Source organism: Fistularia commersonii, chromosome 17, assembly GCF_037954325.1.
Source record: "Fistularia commersonii isolate RoL2024-O1a breed Wild chromosome 17, RoL_Fcom_v1.0, whole genome shotgun sequence".
Classification (NCBI taxonomy): domain Eukaryota; kingdom Metazoa; phylum Chordata; class Actinopteri; order Syngnathiformes; family Fistulariidae; genus Fistularia; species Fistularia commersonii.
In genome coordinates, this window is record NC_141300.1 from 6,263,273 (window position 1) to 6,287,071 (window position 23,799).

The following is a 23,799-nucleotide window of genomic DNA, read 5'->3' on the forward strand; positions in this document are numbered from 1 at the left end:
CCAAACTATAACACTGTTGTCTCATGAAAATTTACGTTTTGAGCAGATCTTTATCACAATGATTTGCAGAAATCCAAAATACCCCCACTAGCAAGCACTCAGGTGGAATATTTGATGAGCATTAGAGGAACGGCACTGGACTGGATCAAGTACTGTCTATCCAAGAAATCTCAATTTGTACACATAAATGAGGCATCCTCTGTGTGCAGCAAACTAAGATAAGGTGTTCTGGAAGGTTCCCTGCTTGGACCAATCCTTTTTACCTTATACAGGAGGTTCTCAATTAAAAAAACAAAAAACAAAAGTACAACCAGCGAATGTAAACAATGTAAACAAATCCGTCTGCCTTGTATAGTTCTGCTCCGCTCACCAACTAGTTCCCAAGCGAAATTTGCTTTAGTGTTGCAAACCCTGAAAGTCGGAATGATGGAACAAGACTTTCTTAATGCATTTATGGGAGACGGCAATGTAACCACAAAATGATATAGGTTGATGACGTAAACCGAGAACCTGCTGCGTACGCTTCCTTTGGTTAATATCATTAGGGAGCACTCCATGAATATTTACTTCTATACAGATGACACACGGGTGTATCTCTCACTGAAGACAGATGCTCATCATTCTGGGCTCTAAACATAATAGGAACACCAATACTTAATGTTACAACTACTTTGGATGGAGTCACATTGGCCTCCAGCACCACTTATGAAAACCTGGGAGCTTCTAGATAAAAAAAATATATATATATCAAAGACTTACCTCTTTCACTTATCTAATCTAGCAATTCTGAGGCATATTCAGTCTCAAAAAGATACAGAAAAAGCAATTAATGTGCTTTAACCACCTTCTAACAAGAAAGTTTTCTAACAAGAACGAGTAATAGGGGCAATATTGCTCCAGAATTGGTTTCTCTGTCCTGGTTCCCTGCACAAGTAGAATTAAAACTCTTCTTCTCACCTGTAAAGCCCCACATTACAATTGTACCTTAAAGAACTCTTAGAACCCCGCCACCCAGTACGATCTCTATACTCCCAGGATGCAGGGCAGCTTTTGTGTTACCTAGAGTGTCTAAAACCTATTCTTAAACAAAGAGTGTCTGCATCCCCGAAATCAAGATAGGAAGATGGTTCCAAAGAACAGGAGGTTGGTAGCAGAGAAGTATGTTTATAGATGGGCAGATTGATAAATCGGTTTCCCTTGAGGTCGAGATTCTGAGATCTTAAACGGAGGATTGAGCTCTATTGGTGTTAAACTAAATGCTAAAAACACAAAATAACAGTTCAATAAGTATGAAATGTCCAAAGGAAAACATAAGCTTGTTCGTCTCACGTTAAAATATCTTTAATCAATGGCTTTTAGAATTTGATTCTTACAGACAAAGTGGGACAATGTTGCAGGTCACATGTATCCACATCCAAGTAATGAAAGTCAGGGAATGATGGACTTGGATGAACGGAAAGAAAACAAATATTGGAGGAAATGTATACCATGCACTACAATTTTAGTGGCAGAGAACAGAGGATCTGAACATGGCAGGCGACAACAAAGAAGCAAGGCCATCACACTCATGTTGCACATGTCACAGAGCGAGGGAGAAGCCAGCCCCGAATCTCAGAGGGGAAAATATAGGATCATAGGTTCTGTCATCTCCCACTTCTCAACTTATTGCATCTCACACTATTTGTCTGTCCGTCTCTCTCTCTCTCTCTGTCATGCACAGAGAGGGGAAAGCACAGACATCGCTGTCACCTCCCCCAGGCGAGCGACAGAAAGGTCCCTTGATACTGAGATCTGAGGATCAAAGTCAACAGGGCAGCCATGTGAGTCAGATAAAGAAAAAAAAATTAGTGCAGCGGCTATGCAAACACGAAAGATACAGTGCATGTCGGAGATGCTCGTTGCAAAAATACAAAGCAAGAGGGTTATAGCTTAAGCCGTGCAGTTGTCTACCATGGAAAAGTCGAACGATGATACAAGAGAGCGTATGAGTGAACGAGGAGAGGAAAGGTATGGGGGAGTTATGGCTGGAAAGCGTTTTTTCCAACTGTCAGTGAGCAGAAGGGGAAAAAAAAAAGCCCAGCTTGGATGTTGGCTCACCGACAAAACCGGTCAGTTTGTCACCCATTCATGCTTCTGCCATGTGGACACGTTAATGCATGATGCACACACTGGATGCACAGGCCACTGATCACGGCGAGCTGCCTCCATCCATCCATATGTCGGTCAGTGAGCCAGTAGGACAGAAGCGGCGTATTCTGCCAGTAGCAGAGGCTAGCCAAGCTAGTGTGTGTGTGCGTATGTGTGTGTGTGTGTGCGTATGCGTGAGTGCATGACCGCGTGTATGTGCTTACACATGCATGTAAATATGTTTGCTGGTTGTCCAGTAATATGTCAGTCTTTATAATAAGAAGGGACAGACATTGGTTTCAAGGGCAAAGCGGTGCGTAAAATGAACTGTGGTTGTCCCTGTGTGTAATAACTGCACGTCTTCACTTGGCGCGCAGTGCATGGACGCCACTCGGAAGATATTATTAACAGGTGTTCCTGGGAGAACTGACTAATCCAGATTTGTTTTAGAAATTGACAGGCTCTGGCTGCTGGATTTTTCCAGTGTTTAGTGTGGAGGCCTGCGCTGGTAAGGTAGCTGTTTTATCTCCCATTACTGAGCTTGTCCCGCAGAGAGCAAAATCAAATCATAGTTATAAGATTCCATTCCAGTCAGTTCTTCTCATAAGAAAAAAAAGAAAGTAATCTGTGTATTACTTTCATCTGTCTTTGTTTGTGGTATTTCCTCCCACCCTGTGGACCTCACACACACACACACACACACACACACACATGCATGTACACAAATACACGGGTACAAAGACGGCGGCAGGTCTCTGATAACCACTGTCTCAGTCATCCTTTGTGGTGAGGAGGTAAATTCCCCACACGGGGGGATTTTGATCAATGCCACAGCCATGTAAATCGATGTGGACATAGTCTCTGCGAGCGTGCTTGTCTTTATCATTTATCTATCTCCCGCCCCTTCAAATCTTACTCATCATCCCTCCTCACCGAGTGCCACCCCCCCCCCCCCCCTTCCCTTACTACGGCTCATCATTTCATCTGTCTTTTCTTTGGTCTATCTGTCGCGTTAGCGACGGAGGTCGGTGCCGCTGACAGATTCATCAGCCCACCACTTATATCAGCAACCGCAGACATTATTTCACCCTAACTGGCACGTCCCTGGATAACCTTGGTCATAATAGTGTCTAATGACCGAGGCCTTACAGACCCTGAGGTCACAGAGTTTAATCAGGAGCCACTTGGAACCAACTGAATGGGGATGAAGGGGGGAGCTTGAGTTTGACGGGTCAGGGTGAGAGTACAAATGGTGTGTGTGTGTGTGTGTGTGTGTGTGTGTGTGTGTGTGTGAATGGGGAGGTGCCAAAGCCATAGAAGAGATGTGTGATTTATGACCAATAGGCAGCCAGCAGAGGCCATTCGAAACCGTGTGTTTGTCTCGGTTGCCATCGGTGTCTTTTCGTCAAGCCGTCCATTCAGCTAGTTGCTCCCCTCGGAGAGAGATTTTTCATTCTGGAAGATGAGAGGTGACCTTGGATACGCGGAATAAGGGTTGCGAAATGACAAGAGAGATGGCGAGAACACACGAGAGAATTCCATGATGGACTCTGATCTATTTTGGTTGTAGACATGAATATCTAATATCTAAAAGTGCAAATCAAATATCCTCCATTATTTGTATATGCAAATATTTATAAGTGCTGAAAGGTAAAACTTTCATCTCTTGATTTTACTATTAGAGGAATCCAAATGGTGTTGTATTGACTTTTTGAAATCAAATGAAAAGAGCACTGAAATTTCCATTTATTTATAATAAGTAAGCTGTTATTTTAAAAGTGTCAAAACTGACAAGACTTTCCGGTCATCTGAGTGTTAGTCTTCTTTATACTGTCAAAAGCGGAGGAGACATAGCCTGGAGGTAAAACACAAGTTTACCAAACTCATTCCGGCATCGGGTAAGTGAAGTGAAAACAGCTCAAGTGAGCAACATAAGCGCTGAAAGAATAACAAATCACATCGAGTGCTGTGATCCACGCAGACACATCCCTCACTAATTATCTCCACATATGAATGCGTGGCCTGTCCGTTGACACGTGAGCCCAGTCAATATCTGGCCCGGGTAGATTATGTCAGTCAATGATGTTCAGTGAAGACAGAGGAAGTGAAACTAACCAAAGAGCTTAAAAAAAAAAACTTGGAAATTAGGATGAGAACTGATCATCTCAGCACGTTAATGAAGATGGAAAGTAAAGTTTTGATATACGCACTTATACGCACATATATACACACTCTTTAGCTGTATTCATTTACCGGCAAAGATATCCAGCTGAACACTCTGTTCAATATTGTTCAGATATTTAAAATGACAAACAAGAATATAAGGATGGGTGATTCTACAGAAATATCGGAATCACTTTTTTAAGATATCTATATTTTATAATATAGTGTATAATACATATATATATACACAAATTATATTGTAAATGAATTAAGTGATTTTACCGCCACCATAACACAATAGCTTCATTCAATTTAAATAGTAGATCTTTTAATGCAGATTTGAAATCAATGTTTCAACACATTTTAAGGACATTTCTTCCCGACTAGCAGGAGAACCTATTGCTGAATTTTGACTGCTATTTCTGTCTAATGACATTTATCTCTTGGATTTTGGGAACCGACTGAGGAAAAACATGATTTTTGATTGATAAGAAAAACAACCATCACCTTGCAGTGATGCATGTCTGGATGTATTACAATGTGTATCACAACTTCCAATATTCAAAAATGATATTATATCGCAGTCAGACAATATCAATATATATCTCGCTGTGCGAGCTCCGCAATTTCATTATTAGCCATCTGCACAATATAAAAAAAAAACAGGAGATGATTAAAATGATTCGCTTTAGTTGTTGAACATGATGCATCAACTCTTTTAAATTAATCAATTATACCATATTGACTTTCTGTGTTTATTTTGCAAAATGTGAAACCTGATTAAATTATGGCCATTTACAAATTAAAAGGCATTTTTTGCGTGTGTGTGTGTGTGATTGGGGATTCATCATGGCTGTTGAAGCGAGTTTTAGTTATGAAGCACAGGAAGAAATTGGACTGACATTTTGTACTGGATGTGAGACATGTTGGGATGTGGAGGCCTGATGGGGCGTGAGGGGTGGGAGGGTATTAAGCCGGTACATTTGAAAGCGAGCAGAATGATTAAGCAACACCAAACACAGCAAGATATTCCAAAGCAAAAAAACGAAATTAAAAAAATAAAGGAGTGGGGGTTGTGGAGGCAATGTACCTATTCAATTACTGTTCCATATCCAAACAGAATGCATGAAAGACTATCACAGTACACAAGGGTGTGATGAAACACACTTGAGTGGGTTCATGAGAAATATTAAGAAGTAGGAGATCCCAGTGCAAAACAAATAAAAATAAAGAGGCGTGAAAAAAAAAGGGGGGGGATCAACTGTGAAGGTGAACCTTGCTTTCCCCGTGAATGCGTCACCCCGCTTAAGGGAAGCACAGACAGATAATGTGGATCCTTCTCCCACAAAGGAAAAGCCAAATGAAAACACTACAGCAAGAACAAATAAAAAGCAAAAAACTTTCTCATCTATCTGACAACAAAGCGGCTTCGTCTTTTTTGAAGAGGGAGACGCACGCCAGCGCTTTGGATGCATGTCTGTCTCCTGTCGAGCTCAGCGGGGGTTCTCATTACATCTTGTGTTCGGTTATGCCCCGTTTCATTATTGTGCCTGCTCTCCATCCGGGTAATACATAAGAGAGGTAAAACCGTCCAATAACACAGTACGCGTTTGACGAGTTTAGTCACCGCAACCGGCAGCCAGCGCTAACCATGTTACGCATCTCTCTGGGATGTTTCAGATCCCCAGCCAATCATCAATAAAGTGTAAAACTCGATAGTCTGTCTTCAGTCAATAGCGTTTAGCGTAACACACCCTGTTGAGCAGTCGGACATTGTTCATAACCCCTGAATATTTTCTGGCCAGTAGGTAAAATCCATTTCCCATTTCCCATTTCCGTTTTAACAGAGACTCGTTCAGACCGGACATTGACCAAGGGAAATGTAACTATTGATTTAAGGACAGTGATCGGAAGTGAAAGAGGCTCTGGGATGCTAAGTGACCTTTACATTGACCAAAAAACCAAAGTGACCAAAGCACTGCACGAGGCTTGGCAGCATGAGGCTCAGGATAGATAGATTTATTTTACATTCTGCTCTGAAAGAACAATCGGAGGATTGCACCTCGGTACTTCTGAGTCCAACTGACATGACGAAACTTATCAGCAGCCCCAGATCAAAGGTGATTCCAGAGGCAGTGAGCAGCATTGCTATTTCGTGATGTGAATCTTTGGTGAACGAGTGGGGCGTGGAATTAAGAAGAAACCGCAATTATGAAATCACTGACTGTTGAGGACCGTTGTGTTTATTTATCGACTGATTTTGAGTTAAAGCAGACATCGGGATTGTCGAATTTGGAATAGTTGTCAAATACATTTGAAATGTTTTCCTTTTTTCTATTAATCAACTGAGTTGAAAGCAATTTTAGGTTTGTTATTCATAAAGACAGTTTAATTGAACAGTAAAGTAAATTATTTCATTAGCGAATGGTTTTGTTTGATTGCTCATTTGTATCATATTCATAACAATATGTTTTCAATTTTTCATTATAGTCTGGCGCAGCCAGCCGGTCACCATTTAGCTGCGGTCTTAGCCCTTTTGCTCTGGCTCAGCATCATACAAAGCTAATGGATGGACGTGATGGGCCGCAGCATATGAAACCCATTTATTTTACAGGGTGGCTGCATTCGCTCCACCAAACACACAGACGCACACACAGACACACACACACCCACACACAACATAAAGGTAAAAGGATGTGTGCATGTCGGGGGCAGTTCTATCCCTAAACCACCTGCGGCTCAGCAGAGATGGCCACAAATGGCTGATCTATAATCATTAGGAGTGAATAGCAGCGATGGCAGGGGAGGAAAACTGCTTCGCTGCCACCCAAGTGTCGGGTTAACAATATTAAACCAGCTGTGATTCATCTGTGCCTCCTCTTCGCCCACAATATCTGCCGCTTCCTCTACCCAGCCTTCAGCGCTTGCATTTCCCAAGTCATAAATTATTTTAGATATACTGTGCTTAAAATTTGGATGTCGTCGTTAAACTATCAGACTCTTATATTTTTGCCCACTGTACAGTTTTATTTCATGGAAAAGAAATTGCCTGCTTTCGGTTATAAATCTGTGTGCGGTCTAAACTTATGCTTATCAAGCAGCTTCATAATACAAACTCTATGCTGTATATTTGGTTTCTTGCATATTCTGCCTCACAGCAGGAAGGTCCAATGATTCAAGTCCAATTGGAGGCCTGTCTGTGTAGAGTTTGCATGTTCTCCCTGTGTTTGTGTGGGTTTCCGCCAGGTTCTTTGATTTTCCACTCAAAAACATTTTGCTCAGACATGCAAATGAGATGTATGTCTCTATATGGGCACTAGATGGATGAACCCAGTCATTCACCCAATGACAGCTGGTGCAGGCTTCAGCTCCCCCACGCCGATACAGTGTCAGATAAACCTTATATATAATAAACGAACAAAGGCTCTGCCAGCTCTGTTTTTTCAAAAATAAGCAAATTTTTTCAATGTCAACCGCTAAGTTTCAATTTCGATGTAAATTTGAATTGCAATGGAACAAGAATGTGTTTTACAAAGCGAAAGTAGTGAAATGAAACGTCAGTAAATTTGTTTTAAGATTATTGTCATGTTGTTTTTACTATCTTAATGCTGAGGTGACATCATATCACAAGATAACCTCTTTCGTACTTTCTACCTGATAACAATCGTGATTCCTTTGAGGGCAGCTGTGGATTTATGGGAAACAGTAATCCTACACCTTTTGGAATCTCGGATTTTTAATCCGTGATATGAAATAGCAAAAACCCGTGGTATGGTGAAAAATCTGCGATATAATCAGGCTATAATCAAATTATATTGTGTATTTTTTGCTTAATCACAGGTCTTTGTGGCATGAAATTATTTTGAGAGTAAAATAAGCACTTTCTAGGGTGGGAACAACCCAGGGTATGAAATTCAGTATCCCGGTCTCTGATTCGCTGAGCGACCGTAGCATTATTCCCTGCATCTTCTCAACAACATAGCAGGCATTCAACATTTTGCCTTGTCCATTTCACAACGATGTGCAATTGCTATTCGTTTAAGAGTATAGGAAGTGTTTATAAAAGTATGGGAAAAGTTAAAAGTTAAAAGGATGGTAAAGCTTTAAATTATATATAAATAATAAAATAAAAACAGATTGCGGATTTTCCTTTATCACGGCCAGTTCTGGAAAGTAACCCACACGATAAACGAGGGACTACTTTATACTTTATGTCAGCGCTTTATCGTGTAATGCTAGATTTTTTTTAAGTTTATTAGTTCTCTATAATACCCCATAGTTTTCTCTCCTAGATGGGGGGGGGAGTGTAACTGTGGAGTGACACCGCAGCCTTGGCTCGGACGGATCTCAAAGTCCCGAAGCGTGTGACTCACTCACTCCGTGCTTTGTCAAGGTTCTTCTTGAGTCTTCTGCAGTGGCTCAGATAGGAGCCTTCTTTCCTCAGTGTGTTTTTTTTTTTTGTCTTTGCCAACGGGGGACTCTGATATAATGTTCAATATATGTAGCCCAAGTCAGAGGTCAGGTATTAGGGTTCCTCAAGATGGAGATGATCACTCCATTTTTCATGTTTCCATTAGGCGCCATATAAATCTGGGCATCTTGATGTGCTGCCACCGGCTGCCGGGTATGAGGGTTCCCATTAATCTTCAGCTGTTGGCAAATGTTCTGTACAAAAGAGGCATTTTGGGGTATGTATAGGGCTACCATTTCTGCTCTGGATGCACTGCTTATTATATATCTACTAAGATTTGTACGCCAGGATTTTTACCCTGCTGTTTTCTAAGCAAACCTGCGCTTTGTTCACACGTCCATTCAGCTCATTTTTCGCTTAATTTAAATTAGATTGTAGATGGCATCACAAATGACCACGTTTTCCTTCTCGACTCAATAACCGCTAGATCTGAATTTAAGCTATTAATGTCAAACCAGTGTAATTTGCGTGTTGTCCTCTACAAAATGGAATATAATTATTTTTGGTGTTTTATTCATTTGCTCATTCATTTATTCATTTTAAACACAACCTGTTAAGAAAGAAAAACAAGAGAAACTAGCCTAGCAACATCGAAATATATAAATGTTCAGCATCCTCTCTCATCCTCCCCCTACTCACTCTCATCCCTTCTCTCTGTCTCCCGCTATCCTGCTATCCAGCCCTCCCTATCTTCTTCCCTCTCTTTGTGGGCTTGGGGACAGCAGGACAACTTTGAAGTTGTGCTGCTTCAGGAGAAGAGAGAATCACTTCGGCTAATTAGTCGTCCTTATTCCAACGGCGGCGGCCGCTACCAACTCGTCAGCTCACAAGGAGGAAGAAAAATAAAAGGGCGAGCATCAACAGTGACTACCGAGTGCTCCTTGTTGAAGACGCCCTTCTACCAGAGTTACTGTGGCGATGCTGCTGGCGAGCAAGACTTGAATCTGATGCGGGATTTAACGGCGAATTAAAGCAGGAATGATAGGCAATGTGATTGATTTGATTGATCCATCACTGTCAGGGAAAATGTGGATCCAAATGCAAAACTTTCTACATCATTCTGTCATCAGTGTCACTCGCGCCCTGACTGGAGGTTTCTGGAAGCCGTGGCGGAGTTTGTCATTTTCAAGACGGGGATATAGCATGTGTGACAAAATAAGAGACAATGTCAATTGGGATTAGCAGAGCTGGTGTAACGCAAATGAATGTTCATCCTGATTTAGCCAAACTCGGTGATAAAAATAAACTGTAAGGGGCAAAAAAAAAGAAAAATAATAATCCAAGATTAATCCCGGATGTACCAACTGTCAAGGTTGTTTGTTAGTTTTGTTTTTCACTGACCAAAATGCATCTAGAATCCAGTTTAAGTACCGCTTTTGAAAGTTTTATAATTCATTCATTATCCTATCCTGCACTTGAAAGGGCTGGAGCCTATCCACAGCTGTCGGTAACAAAGAAGTGGGGTTCGCCCTGGAATGGTCGCCAATGGATCACAGGGACAGACAGACAGACAGACAGATGGATAGATATCACTCATTTTGGTCATTTAGGGTCTCAAACCTCCATGTTCGTGGTTTTGGACTGTGGTAGGACAATGGTGAACCCGTAGGAAATCAAGACAGATACGAACTTGAAGACTCTAGACAGAAAGGCACCCTATTGGAAATAAGGACCTTGATGCTTTTTTGGTGAAATGTGAAACATCCACAGTTTAATATTGCCTCATCAATAAGGTAACATCTTAATGCCACTGTTTTGAACCCTCCTCTCTTTCACTACTTTGCAACACTTACTCCTTTGCACCACCAATTACTCTGGTCCTGATTTCACTTTTTTTAGCTACACATCGCTATGCACCAGTGAACCACGGCAAACTCTTTGTATTTGAATAACTATTTGTGATTAAAGAATTTCTGGTTGTGATAACAATTACGATATTTTATCATTAAACAACCTCACAATAGAATATTTTTGGAGCATTAAATTCTTTGCAACCGTTTGTTTGGTAGAAACTTCACACTGACATGTTACTCAAAGTTTGATCTTCATGAACTAATATGAAGGGCAACAACCTTGAAACACTGAATTAGCCAGGGTAGCAGATGGAGGATGCAGTGAGGCCCAAGTATAACAAATTACTTATAAATGTGTGTTTTACATAGAACTAGAACTACGGACACTGAAGCACATGTTTTTTTCTTTTTCCGATGTGAATGAAGCGGCTGTAAAAATGTATTTATACCTTTTTTTGAGAAAGTCACAACTATCATAAAGCGATCCATCCACATCCAAAGATTTTTTAAATTAGGGAGAGGCACAGGATTAAATTGTCTTATTCTCGTATCCGCAAGCTAAATGTAGCTCAGCCCGACTTCGGCCTCCAACAAGGTATCCAGTTGTCATTGTACCTTTACACATCAATGACACAAATAGACAACAGCAAACTGTTATGAGTCACAATATCACAAAATAACTAATATTAATCTCCCTAAAATTTCTGTAAGACTGATTTGGTAGCATTCAAGAACTAAGCAAAGACATGAAGGGGTTTGCGTGATCTTATCTCATCAGCCTCTCGACATGTGTTCCCTTCTCTGCAGAGTCTCGCTCTCCCTTAAGTCCCTTTTCTCTATCGACCCCATGGCCCTACAGCTCAGGTATACGGCAGCTGAAGAGTAAGAGAGAGCGATGGGATTCCGAAAAATAAAGCACTGCATTGAGAGACACACACACACACACACACACACACACACACACACACACACACACACACACACACACACACACACACAGGCTAAGGCAAACAGTTGTTTGTGGGTTTCCCCTTGTATCTGATCAGCACATTATTTTGCTTGGCTACTACCAAATACTGCTGACAGACTGTCACAATGTATGCATGCATACTGTGTGTGCTCGTGTTGTCTGTTCCTCTTAACATTCAAAACACGACAGATGGACACTCCCCACAGTTATATTACTGTTCATCTGAAGCTGTTTTTTTGGTTTGCAGCTGAGAAGTTAAGGGGGAGGAAAAAAGAAATAAAAAACACCACCACTGGCATGTGTTCTGTGAAGTAGTGGAAGCCCATTTACTGGTGAAAATGTTTCCTCAAGTTCATACTCAGCTTCATTATGTTAGACATTTCAATGTGGTTCTGGTCCATTTTGTCCCAATGTGCAGAGCTGAGGACTAAATACTTAAACACACAGAGTGCAGGAGAGTGTGTCAAGATGTTAAGAGACAATTAATTCTAGTCATCTCCTCATCACAGACCTCTGACTCTCAAGGCCACTCGATGCAAGGACACACATGCTGGGCAGGCATGTGTAACAGAGAGTGGATAGACATATAAATGTGAGCGCCCACTGGACATTTGTATAGACAGAGTTGTGAACATTTATTCACTCATTCATTCAGTCATCCATCTATATTCACTTATCCTGCACTGAAGACTGGAACCTATCCCAGATGTTATTGGGCAGGAACAGCGGGTTCAGTCGATGACATAGGAAGACATTTATACATTCAATATATATATATATATATATATTTATATATATATATATATATATATATATATATACAAAATCAATTGGCTCTTTTTTTAGGATGAAAGAATTGCATTGAGGTATAAAAGTGCTACAATAACATTCTTTTATGAAGATAATTATATTTGGTTTTTAGTTTTAGTGTCCACCTAATAAAGGGGTTGATTGTTTTTTACTGCCATTTCAAGGGTTGTAATCTGAACTGGCTGGTGCCTGCTTAACCAAAGAATTATTCTGGGATGTCTTCCAAAGTAAATATATGGGCTGCAAAAAATATTACTCGCACACACAAATACACACCTGTCAAGCAGACTCAGTTTGTTTCCCAGCTGGCACACAGGGACCTAAGAAAAGCTAAAAGGCTGACATTATGCAGTCTGACCCGAGCGTTCCAGCTGGTTGGCACCACTCATAGACTGCAGTGTGCATTATCTGTGGATGCAAAGCGGCATCTGGATTTAGGGAAATGTTTTTATCTGATGCACAAGGTTATCCTAGAACAAGATGGAGCTTGAATCCTACGAGTTTACCTCCTGTCCCTATGCTGTTCAGGATACTGGTCCAGGCTTCTATCGGCATATCTATGTACTCTATATACTAGAAACTGGACAATTTAGACACTGGACAAATTTACTGGTAAAGCAATATCTTTATGGAAAATAATTGGATGAGACACACACACAGATGTGCAGACACGCACCCGCACACACACACTCAAGCAAGACACTGGTATTGGCGAGATGAGTGACAATGAAAACGCCATAATTGGCTCTGAACTGCACTTTCAGCAAAAACTGCTGTCCTTGCCCCGCATGACACACGTCAGTGTTCAGCGTGTGCTACTGTCTCTCTCCTCGACAGGGCACCTAGTTGGGATATTATCTGCCACCTTCTTTTCTATTGTCACAAATTGAAGCAGCCAGCTACATCTGCTCCAACTAATAAGGCTTGTCAGCACAGAAGCAATACAAATGCTACGTGTCTCTCGAATAAAAATGCTAGTTTGCATGCAGGGCTGAGAAGAAGGGGGAAATCTGTTGCATGACAGCAGTAAGTACGAAAGAACTGGGAAGACACCGACACAAGAGGAAGATTAACACTGACTGTTGATCAAACGGCAACACCCAGGCTTGGATGGCTGTTCATCTTAACTTTAATGATTGTGCAAATGGAGGGATTTTCCCTTTGCAGATAATCTGTAATGCGAACAAAACCAAAACTCCTCTTTTTCAACAAAATTTGCAAACATTTACAGCAGCTCTGGTCCCTGGGAGACTCGTGAATGATACTTTTAAGGTTGTAGCATTGTCTGGTTTTGTTTTTTATTTTCTTCCAAAGATTCCAGAAACAAAAGTGCAGATTTTGCAGGGTGACAATTTGGTTCTGGCAAAAGTCATTGGATGGAACAAAACAAAACCTTAAGCTATCCATTGAATATCAGGTATATATTTCTCCCATGGGATTATCTAGTTTATTTCTGTAATCTCGCTTTTCTCGAGGCTCCGGGTGATGATGGGTGAGCAGAGACAGGTGATAATCATCACAGGATGGAAAGAACAGTGACAAACTCTAGCGATGTGTCTATGAAGGTTCTCAGTCACCCTGGCCCGGGTCGATAGTCGTCAAATCTCGTTGTGACATCTGGATTTTATTTTTTTTGGCTGTAGGCATCGTTTCGGGAACTCCAGGGACTCACCAAAGTTAGAATCTGAATGGCAGCGGTACAGCTAATGTTTAGACTCCGTGAAATAAAAAGACGTCAGTTAGAACAGGCTTGGGTGGTGGACACCGTGGCCTGGTTTCAGCTGTGTAGTCTCTCAATGATTTGCAAGGGGCAAATGGATTTTGTATATCTCTCAAACCATCTGTCTTCTCAGCCAGAATGCAGACATTGCTGTCTTCAAACGACAGGTGTAAGTCAACTGATGATTTTACTCACTATGACATTTATTATAACAATAAGCACATATCTTAAAAACTTTTTTTGCAAGAACAGCCACTCAAGCATGTTACCCTTCCTCCTTTTTCTGATTGTCAAGCAGTTATTGCGCATTTTCACTAGTGAGATGAGTGTTGTGGTTTTTCATAGACATCACAATTCAGTTATCTAAAATAACTTTAGATGCTTCTAGCAGTATAAGAAACTGGTAGTCTTCCAAGGAGCCGAAGGAGCGGATGATGATTTGGCTTTTTAACATTAAAAAATGTATTATCTTTTTTTGGTAAGCTACATTTTGACCAATAATCTTTGCTTTTCCTAAGCAAGAAAAAGAAGAGTGAAACAACATAGCCATAGTTGGAAAAACACAAGAAAGAAAAATTAAATCTCTTTTGCAAATAAATAATGGGGGCAAGTGTTTCTCTTACTCTTACATTTGTCACTCATTAGCAGGAACAGACAACGTAGTTAGCGTGCAGGCCACCAGAGGCTCTCCTGCAGAGCACCACACAGAAGGTACTGTAGATAGGTTGTCTAATACTAATTTGTATTCTGAGATAAACAGACTGTGTTCATTTAAATTGTATATATGAGTTACTTGAATTTGAAATATCCAGCATTATATGGTAATGCTACTATTAAAACTGGTAGTTCCTTGCTACCAGACATGACAAGGTCTCTCACTTCCAGAGAGCTTTTCTTGTCGTCCCTCCATTTATAATTATCCTTAGAGTAGCATCATCCGAGAGATGTGCATAACTGCATAAGTCAGAAATGTGAAATGATATAAATTCATAACCCATGTTCATGTTCAGTTAAGCAAGCATGTACTGCAAAGTAATAGCCAGAGAAGGTAAAATCAACAAGGTCAGGACCTCTAAGGTGCAAGGGAACAATTTGGAAAACAACTCTAACAAACTAAACAACAGTCAGGGAAATTTCAAAGATGACTGACTCACCTTCATTAATACTGACTCGCTGAGTTTCTCGCGGTTGACGATCTTAATGGCGACTTTCTGGCATGTGACACAGTGAACTCCGAGCTTGACCAAACCTGCAAAGACAAGAAACACGCTGTGTTTGGTGAAAAAGTTCCAGCACTATAGAATGTGATGCCTCGAGTTACATCCACAAATGATCCATATTCATGCGCTACACTGAACAGGGAGCGTCAATGAACGCATTAATGTTGGGAAATTTCAAGATAGATTCATTGTGATTACTGAGCTAATGTGTTGTGTGTGTAATAGGATTTTGGGGGCTGATGGCTGAAATGCATCAATGACAATGATGCGGAATGGCTCGACTTCTTGTACAGAACGCTTATGACTTCAGATGTGCAGACAGGTCCTTAAACTAACTGCCCCCTGGGGTGGATTTGAGACATAAAAGCAGCAAGTGAGTGGGTCATTTGTGGTATTGATTTCTATAATGCACTATACTGCTGTAATGCAGTTGACTTAGCAAAACCCACATTAAGAGGCAGCGGCGGCGAACACGATGCAACAGGAACGAACCGGTGAAGAGGTTTCGTTATTGACTTAAAATTGACTGGAAAGTGTCACGAAACAAGAATCAACCTAAACCGAGTAAAAGAGTTTAAGCGAAGGCGTTGCATCCCACTAACCACTGACTCACAGTCTACCTTTTCCTTTACACCACAAACACATTCACACGTTTGGGACAATAGCATTTGTCCTAAACATACACAGCACAGTAGTAGAAGTAGTTTTTGGCCTTCACGTAGAAACAGCTCGACACTTTCTGTTTGAAACCGGCATCAGTCAAAAAAAAAAAATCAAACCTTATCGGCAACACTAAAAACAGTGCACTACACTCCATCCTCCAATTTGCTTCACAGACATAAAGGTTGTTCCCCGCCGTGCCTCTGTAAATGTCCCCAGATAGACGAGAATCAGCAGTGTACAGTTACAGTGGAACAAAGTGGTGTGTGGCTGTGAATTTGACACAGGGAAGCCATGATAACAGCACCAATCAGTTTCCTGCCACAGACCGTGGAACAGAAAATCCTGTAGCGACGTTCACATTGGATACATTACTTACAAAGTGAAACGAACACACACACAAACAAATGTAACCTCGGTGTTATTACCCCCTAATGCACTTGCAGATATTTTTGGGATGGCAAAAGATGGTTTGTAATGTCGTAAACTGCCGTATTTCAACCCTCCTATGGCTGCCCCAGGCATGGGTAATTCATAAAAATAACCAACTCGGAATAATGCGAGCGCTTTGATTTCTCGCCGCTGTCATTTCTTCGGGCTTTCTGCTTCACAGTTTGATTCCTGTATGAAACGGCTTAAGGGGACAGTTGCCCCCGGTGCGAGGAGGCGCCGAAAAGCGGAGCGGCGTAAACAAGCGCCCATCGAATCATCACGCAGGAAGATGGGGAAGAAGGAGAGGGACCGGCGCAAGATGACAAAGGAAGTGGGACTGGGACTAAACTTTAGAGCATTTGGAAGATGAAGGGAAAAAGTAGAGATTGAGAGTCAGCGGCAGGGCCGTGGATAATTAAGCAATAATGGAGAAGGTTGTGTAGGAGTGCGGCTCTGGCTCGAGAGCCAGGGAGCTGCAGGGGCTAAAGCAGGAGGCTGAGTGGAAGAGAGTGACTTATGAATAGGAAGTCATAGAAAGTTTTGGAAAAGTGGTGTGGGAAAAAAAGACAACGTAATTTGTTCCGCGATGGTAGAAATAGTTAATAACTGCAACACAAGCTCATCATTCATGAGGAAACACATTACCGGCTAAATGTCTGCATGCAAACATATGCAAAGTTAACCAGGTTATTTTCTTCGCTATCAGTCTTCCTTCCAACCCAGTGTAATTGTGAGCAGATGGAGCAGGCTGGAGAAGTACACGGGGACAAATATCACAGTACCATTCTGCAGACACTTTGGGTCTAAAATGAAATTAACGCCGACATTTTACTCAGACACAGAGCAGTATATGGAGGATAGCAAAACTCAGCATTAGCTCTGTTTCACTCCTAAAAGTCATTTTCAAATATAGACAACGATGATGATGTAACAAACGTGTCGCATTACAATGAATCAGTAAGAAGCGAGTACCGAATTTCCTTCTGAACCATCAGACTTGAAAACTACTCTGGCAAGTAACTTGAAAGTAGTGTACAATCATCCCAACGATCCCTACCATTGTCATGTTCGTGATCTCCCTCCAACTGGGTGAAAACAAATGTAAAAACGCAAAAAACCTCATTGTGACGTGACCCCAAAGTCTACCGGGACCCAAAAAAAAAGATCAACCCATCCCTGTCTTTTGCTCTTCACCCCCACCGATAATCCGATTTGCGCCTTTCGTCGGTCCGGTAACACCACTCCGGAGTAACGGCACGAACAGCTGTGGGGGAGTCCACCGAATTGATCCTGGATGTGAGGTGTCTAAGAGGTACCTGCAAAGAAACTGGAGTTTTCCGTGGATCCGGCGGGGCTGAGCAGGTAGGCTGTCTTTGAACATGGCATCAAACATAAGGCTTTGAATGAGACCACAAAGGAACAGAGCCTCAATGGGGGAATACGGAGAAGATTACCACTGTGGCTACAACTCTCGCTGAATGACTGCGTTACAGACTACGGATTACATCTTATTTTTATTTCCTGTTTTGTAGCCATGCTGGCTTGCATTTGCCAATTAACGCCCATTTCAAATATTTGTGCGTGAATAAAAGATGCGAGCTGCTGCACAGATTACATTTGTCATTACGGTTGCATCAGAAAGTATACTGGAAAAAAACTTTAGCCCCACGCTACGAATTTTCACTGTCCTGTGGAGGCCAGTAGAACTGTTCTTTTGTCTGGCAAAGCAAAACAAATATCCACAAATGCAGTTAGTCATTTTCAGCCTACGGTACAGTACATTGTTTTCATAACTCTGGACTAACTAGAAAAAAATTAGCTGAAAGTACCTTATGATGAACAAAAGCATTAAAAAAAAAAGAAAAAACTATTGCTTGTCTTTTTGTTTTCACAGTACCACACAATGTGGCTCCGATAATGCAGTGAAGATTACAGGAACAGCCTCCTACAGTTTCCGTGCCAGCGCTTTACACACGTTCACAGGGATTTATACTTAACATTTAGTGCAGTATAAAGGTAACATAAAGAACTTTGTCAACCTTAATGCCTCCCTTAGTATTTGACAGAGTGCAACCTTGCAGTGAGTCAGGCAGGATACATCGCCGTTCGATATACTACACTAACTACTGCAAGAACTTGTACCTCATGTTTGAGGAAAGTTTAGGGAAATCAAAAGGGAAATAGTTCATTTATAGCAAATGCTGTCTGACGGGGGGGGGGGGGGGGGGGGGGGGGGGGGGGGGGGGGGGGGCTGACTAGTCCTCGTATCCAAAATAATCACAGATTTCTAACTCGAATTGTCAGTTGGTTCTGAATACCATAATTTCAAGTTTGGACATCTGTTGGAATTAATCAAGTGGACATACAAAAATATACAAATATTTTTTTTATTTAATCGTAATCGTAATTTTTATTTAATTTAATGATATTAACTTAGGAGGATAAGGACAGAAAAAAACAGATCTAATCAAATGCAAATGCAATCAGGCCAAGCCCACAAAAAGCCTTGTGTGTTTAATCTCAAATTAAAACCTCAGGTACGCGTCAGTGTGTGCATCAGTGTATGTGTGTGTGTATGTGTGTGTGCTTGCCCTCGTATGCGGGTGCATATAGCTGTATGAAAAAGAAGAGCAAAACATGACCCTGCCCCTGAAGATATTATTCTTCTTGGGCAAAGCTCTCTGTGCAGTTCCAAAGCGAATACATCATCCAGGTACTTCAGTGGGGATTTTAAAAAGTGAACACTTGAGTGCCCTCAAGCATTCTAGATGGTGGCGGTTTCATTCTCCATTGTTGCTATGTCCTGATATAAAACTCTCTTTGAAAAGACTGCTTGTGATTGGCACAGTATTTGCAAAACTGATGCAAATGGGAATGAATGGGAAGTCGATTGGACCTGCGGAGCGGAAACAAACAAGCCTGCAGGATGTTGCTGCGGTTAAAAAAGCTTTAGCAAGAATATGATGGCAATATGAGTGCTAGACTACACAGCAAATGCTGCACTGTGTCACCCAGGCTGAACTATGGATGCTGCGGGAGGAGTGTGTCGCAGCATCCGCGTCAGCTGCCCGTCCGGCCGCACACACCATCAGGTGGGACAGGAAGGAAGAAAAGGTGGGTGGCAAGGAAGGACACAAAGGCAGCTATCCAGGACCAAAGCTGGTAACTAATTGGCACAGTAAAGCACAGGATGTTGATCTTACCACAGACCCATGGCTAACACACACACACACACACACAGGACACAGGACACAGCACTTCAAGGCTAACCCGAGACTGCAACACCACTGATTCCAGCAAATGTCTGGTTTGTCCTCTCTTTCACCCAACTCGCGAATCAATAGCATCAAAAGCAGCTCCCCCGAACAACGTCAGAGGAGTGACAGCAGACGGGAGCCTGTGGATGGGGTGAGGTGGCGGGGGGTTTAGATCAACCCACAAGCTTTACTCTCTCCTCTGGTTTTCGTGTGATTAATGGCACCTGTGGAGGGCGGTGCTGGAATCAGGCACAACACGGGAACTTTGGTCTGGCTCTCGCCGAGAGTCACAGCAGCACACTTCTTTGCAGAGATAAGAAAGTGGCTGCAAGATTCCAATATCCTGAGGAAACTAATAAGGATGGATGGATGGATGTATTTATTGATGGGTAGGTGTGTGTGTGTGTCAAAATGACAGCAGTACACGCCATTCTTTCCCATCCATTCATTGCCTTCATGTGCATCATTCCTTTTTAAGAATTGCTCCTTCTGTGTCTGCGTCCACGACAATCACAAGCTGCACATTTAGCAATGGACAGTCTCTGCTTGTGACCTGGTGGAAGGACAGAAATGGCCGGATCATTGCACAAACTTTTGGCCCACTTGCTTAAAGCACTCACATGGATCTTCCTGACTGCACCAGTTAAAGATCATCACTCGGATTGGCATGATTTCCACCTGGAAATAACCCGGGGGCGGAGCGAAGAAGAGGAAGAAGAGATGTGGACACGGGCGCACCTCTCTCACTTTCAAACCTGATCTTTCTGAAGCCATAAGCCAATGCCGGCAGATGGTAGTAGCTTATGCTGGCTTAGTTTTTCTCTCCCCGAGGCGATGCCTCTGAGCAGCTTCTTGCCCCTGGGCGCAGATCTGTGAGCTGCTTTCCACTTCTCCTCTCTAACCCTGAATGCTCCACGTGGGGGCTGCAGCTCTGCCCTGGGATCAGCGTTTGAAAAGAAACACAGTGAGCTTGGGCTTATTCCTTCAGCCTCCTCTGGCCAGATTGAAAACTATTGCTACAGGGCGTGGGAATCCCTTCCACCGGGGCAAAGTGCAGAAGTTGAAGGTCTAGCACAAAGTTCCTTTGTCTCCAAATTCCATTTATAAAGCCACAGAGGACACATTAATAAGAATATTAAGTAATACATCGAAAAATCTCCATGCATTACAATATTAAAGAGGACCGTAATGAATAAAAAAAAAAGACGACCAAAAAGTTTTTGCAGGAAATGTGGGGAAAAAAAAAGAAAATCACAACACACGGTCATTACTAAATAAAGCACTCTGTCGCATTTCCTACTTTCTTTCTTTCTTTCCTTTCTTCCTTTGCCAAATCTCATCCACTCCTCCATTTCTTACATTCTCTTTGAATATGCAGTCATCCATGATGTGAGTCTTCCCTCGCTGAATTCCCCTGCAACCCCTTTGAAACGTACCAGGCAAAGCAAAAGCAACAACATCAGTAACAACAGAGGCCCAGACCAACAAAACAGCTTCAAAAGCAGGAAGAGCAATTTAGCCTGGGAGTGTTGGAGCCACACTGACGTTTGCATACAGAAAGTGTTTGCTTGGCAAGCTTGAAATAAGATATTTGCTCAACCACGACCTTATAATTACCTTACAAAAGTTGCAGCAAAAAAAAGAAAAAAACAACCTCAGAATATCTTTTTATATGTAATGGTTCTCTGCAGAAACAACAAGCAAAAAAGTTATTTTCCCCGTATTTCTCTTGTCATCGTCAGCATGATACAAATTCTCGCCCAAAGCCCTTGAACCCACAACAGCCATTTCTAAATTTCACTCGATTGTTTTGCAGTTTGGCTGTAATACTGATTCGATGTGGTTAAGTGGGCCCTGTGGTTCATGGCTGTTACTGAATAAAATATGACTCACAAACTGGTTCAAGGTGCTAAAAAGCCATTCCAGTTAGCAAAATGGGAATATCACCCCCCCCCCCTTTTTAAGTCATGTTCAGCTCTGATTCGAACATCAGGCCATATAATCCACCACTGAGATTATAATTTATGTAAAAAATACTTTATGTCGTCATAAACCCAATAACCTCTGGTTTTCTTCAACCAGTATAAAGGTAGTCCTAAAGCTATCACATTGTCGACGACATGTGATGGGTCTGTTGATTTCATTCACTATCCTCCGCTTTGTTTCCTGTATGTTTTGAAATTGAAATAAATTTCCAAAACCATATTGACAGGGAGGCATCATGGCGCAGTGGTGTTAACGATAATGAATTAATGTATTTATTTACAAATCCTGACTGAGAATGAATTACCTACTACACACAGACACATGCCCACACCCAGCTCTCCCAGACAAGCGCAGCCTCCACAGTGACAGGTTGGTTTCTCAATAAGCGAGGCTGATCACTAAGGCATTGCAGCTCTGGTGTATTTGCATTATCTGTATGTGTGCGCTCTGTTTGGATTTACATGTTTTGGCTCTTGGGATTAGGAGAAAATGGAGTACACAAGTATGAGAATACATTTCAGTATATACATGACATATTCGTGTTATAACTGTAACAAACACAAACAAAAGGGGAGGGGGGGAGTGATGACGTACTGAGGCTTCAAGGCGTTCATCAATTTTTCACCTTTGGAAACAAAAAAACGTGGGGATGTTTGAGAGTATTGTCACTGAATAATTGACTTATTTTTTTCTTAGCTCTCTGGTTCGCTGATCTAAGTAGTCCTGATGCCGCTCCCCATCACCATGTTCATACACCTGGAGTAGAAGCAAGCCTCACATGCTTTTTTTTTTTCGCCAGCAAAGCAAACAAGTCTCACAGCCAGATGTAAACCAATGCAATAAAGGCTGATTGAGAAGCAGAAAAAAGCTCAGGAAGTTTGGCTTGTCATGTGTTTAACCAAGCAAAAAATTTTGTGAATGGTGTTTGTGCCGGGTGTATATGAGAAACAACGCATCTGACAGGTTTGCTGAGGATCAGCACCACTATCTGTTCCGGTCCGGGTGCAGCATAAAGCCTGCTGTTGCAGATTTTTCAGTAGAAGGCTCCACTGCTGATAGTTGTTAACACGGGGTTTGATCACGAGTCGATGGTTTTCAGAACGCTAGTTCACGCGCGGCATTGGAATGCGTCTTCACTCAGGCGACCACTGTTTGATCGCATCTCTTGGCTCTGAAGCGCGGATATAATTTTTACCCGCCGCTGTTGAAAATTGCTGAAGTTCGCCGCTGTGTCATGAGGTCACAGCCCATTAAAGGGCTTTAAATTTATGGGACAAAATGGCTTTTTGAAAGGAAACCAAAACCATTGACTTCGACAGCATTGCTTTTATTAAATCTTGAATTTTTTTGTGCGCGTGTGTCATAGCTGGACATCCAAAATTGATTCATTAATTTATACTGTGTATACCACTTATCCTGGACTCAGGGGTCGTGTGCGTGTGTGTGTGTGTGTGTGTGTGTGTGTGTGTGTGTGTGTGTGCGTGTGTGTGTGCGTGTGTGTGTGTGTGGTGGAGGAGGGGAAGACTGGATCCTATCCAGCTGACACTGACATTGAGCTAACCAGACCGTTTGTCTTATATGGCCTTCCAGCCTTTGCAAAGTGTTTTTCAGCTTCCTCCCTCTGGTAGACATTTTGGTCCCAAGCTATTGAACAAATCAACCTAAAAGAGAACCAAGGCATCGTTCAGCCTGTGAGTTCTGAAATATTTGCCCCTAAAATTTCTCTCAAGTCCTTTATTTTAAAGCCTTGAGAAATCTTATCGGTTCTTTTGTCTGTGCTGTTCAAACGTTAGTTATATGATTTCTACCCGACTCCTCACCCTATTTCTCGCTTGAAATAACGTGCGAATGAGTAACACGTCTTTGGAAAAACTCCAAACCAAACCGACCTACCGATACAAACAAAATAAACAGACTCTTTGAGGCTGCAAGAAATTACAAAGAGAGAAAAAGAGAGAGAGAGAAAATATTAAAGTAGGAATCCAAAGAACACGTTCTTGCTTTACCCCTTGGCATGTCATAAATCAAAGTATTGGGCCAATTATACTTCTGACCTGGGGCTGTTTTCCCAAAGTTAGGCAGGCTGTAAAACAAAAACAATTTATGTCTAATTTTAAGGTTGATTTATACGTAACCATCTTAAATAGGTTGCGAGCATCACCCTTGCTCCAGTGGTGGTGATGTAGCTGT

At 41.9% G+C, this 23,799-nt stretch overlaps 1 protein-coding gene across 6 annotated transcripts in view; it reads right to left on the bottom strand.

The window, feature by feature from the left end:
- Window positions 1–23,799, bottom strand: part of brsk2a (BR serine/threonine kinase 2a) — a 187,594-nt gene that overhangs the window by 64,407 nt on the left and 99,388 nt on the right. For all 6 annotated transcript variants that reach the window (XM_086162602.1, XM_086162599.1, XM_086162601.1 and 3 more), the window contains exon 2: window positions 15,209–15,303. In XM_086162602.1, coding sequence (XP_086018728.1) covers window positions 15,209–15,303 — 95 coding nt within the window. The remainder of the gene's footprint in view (window positions 1–15,208; window positions 15,304–23,799) is intronic.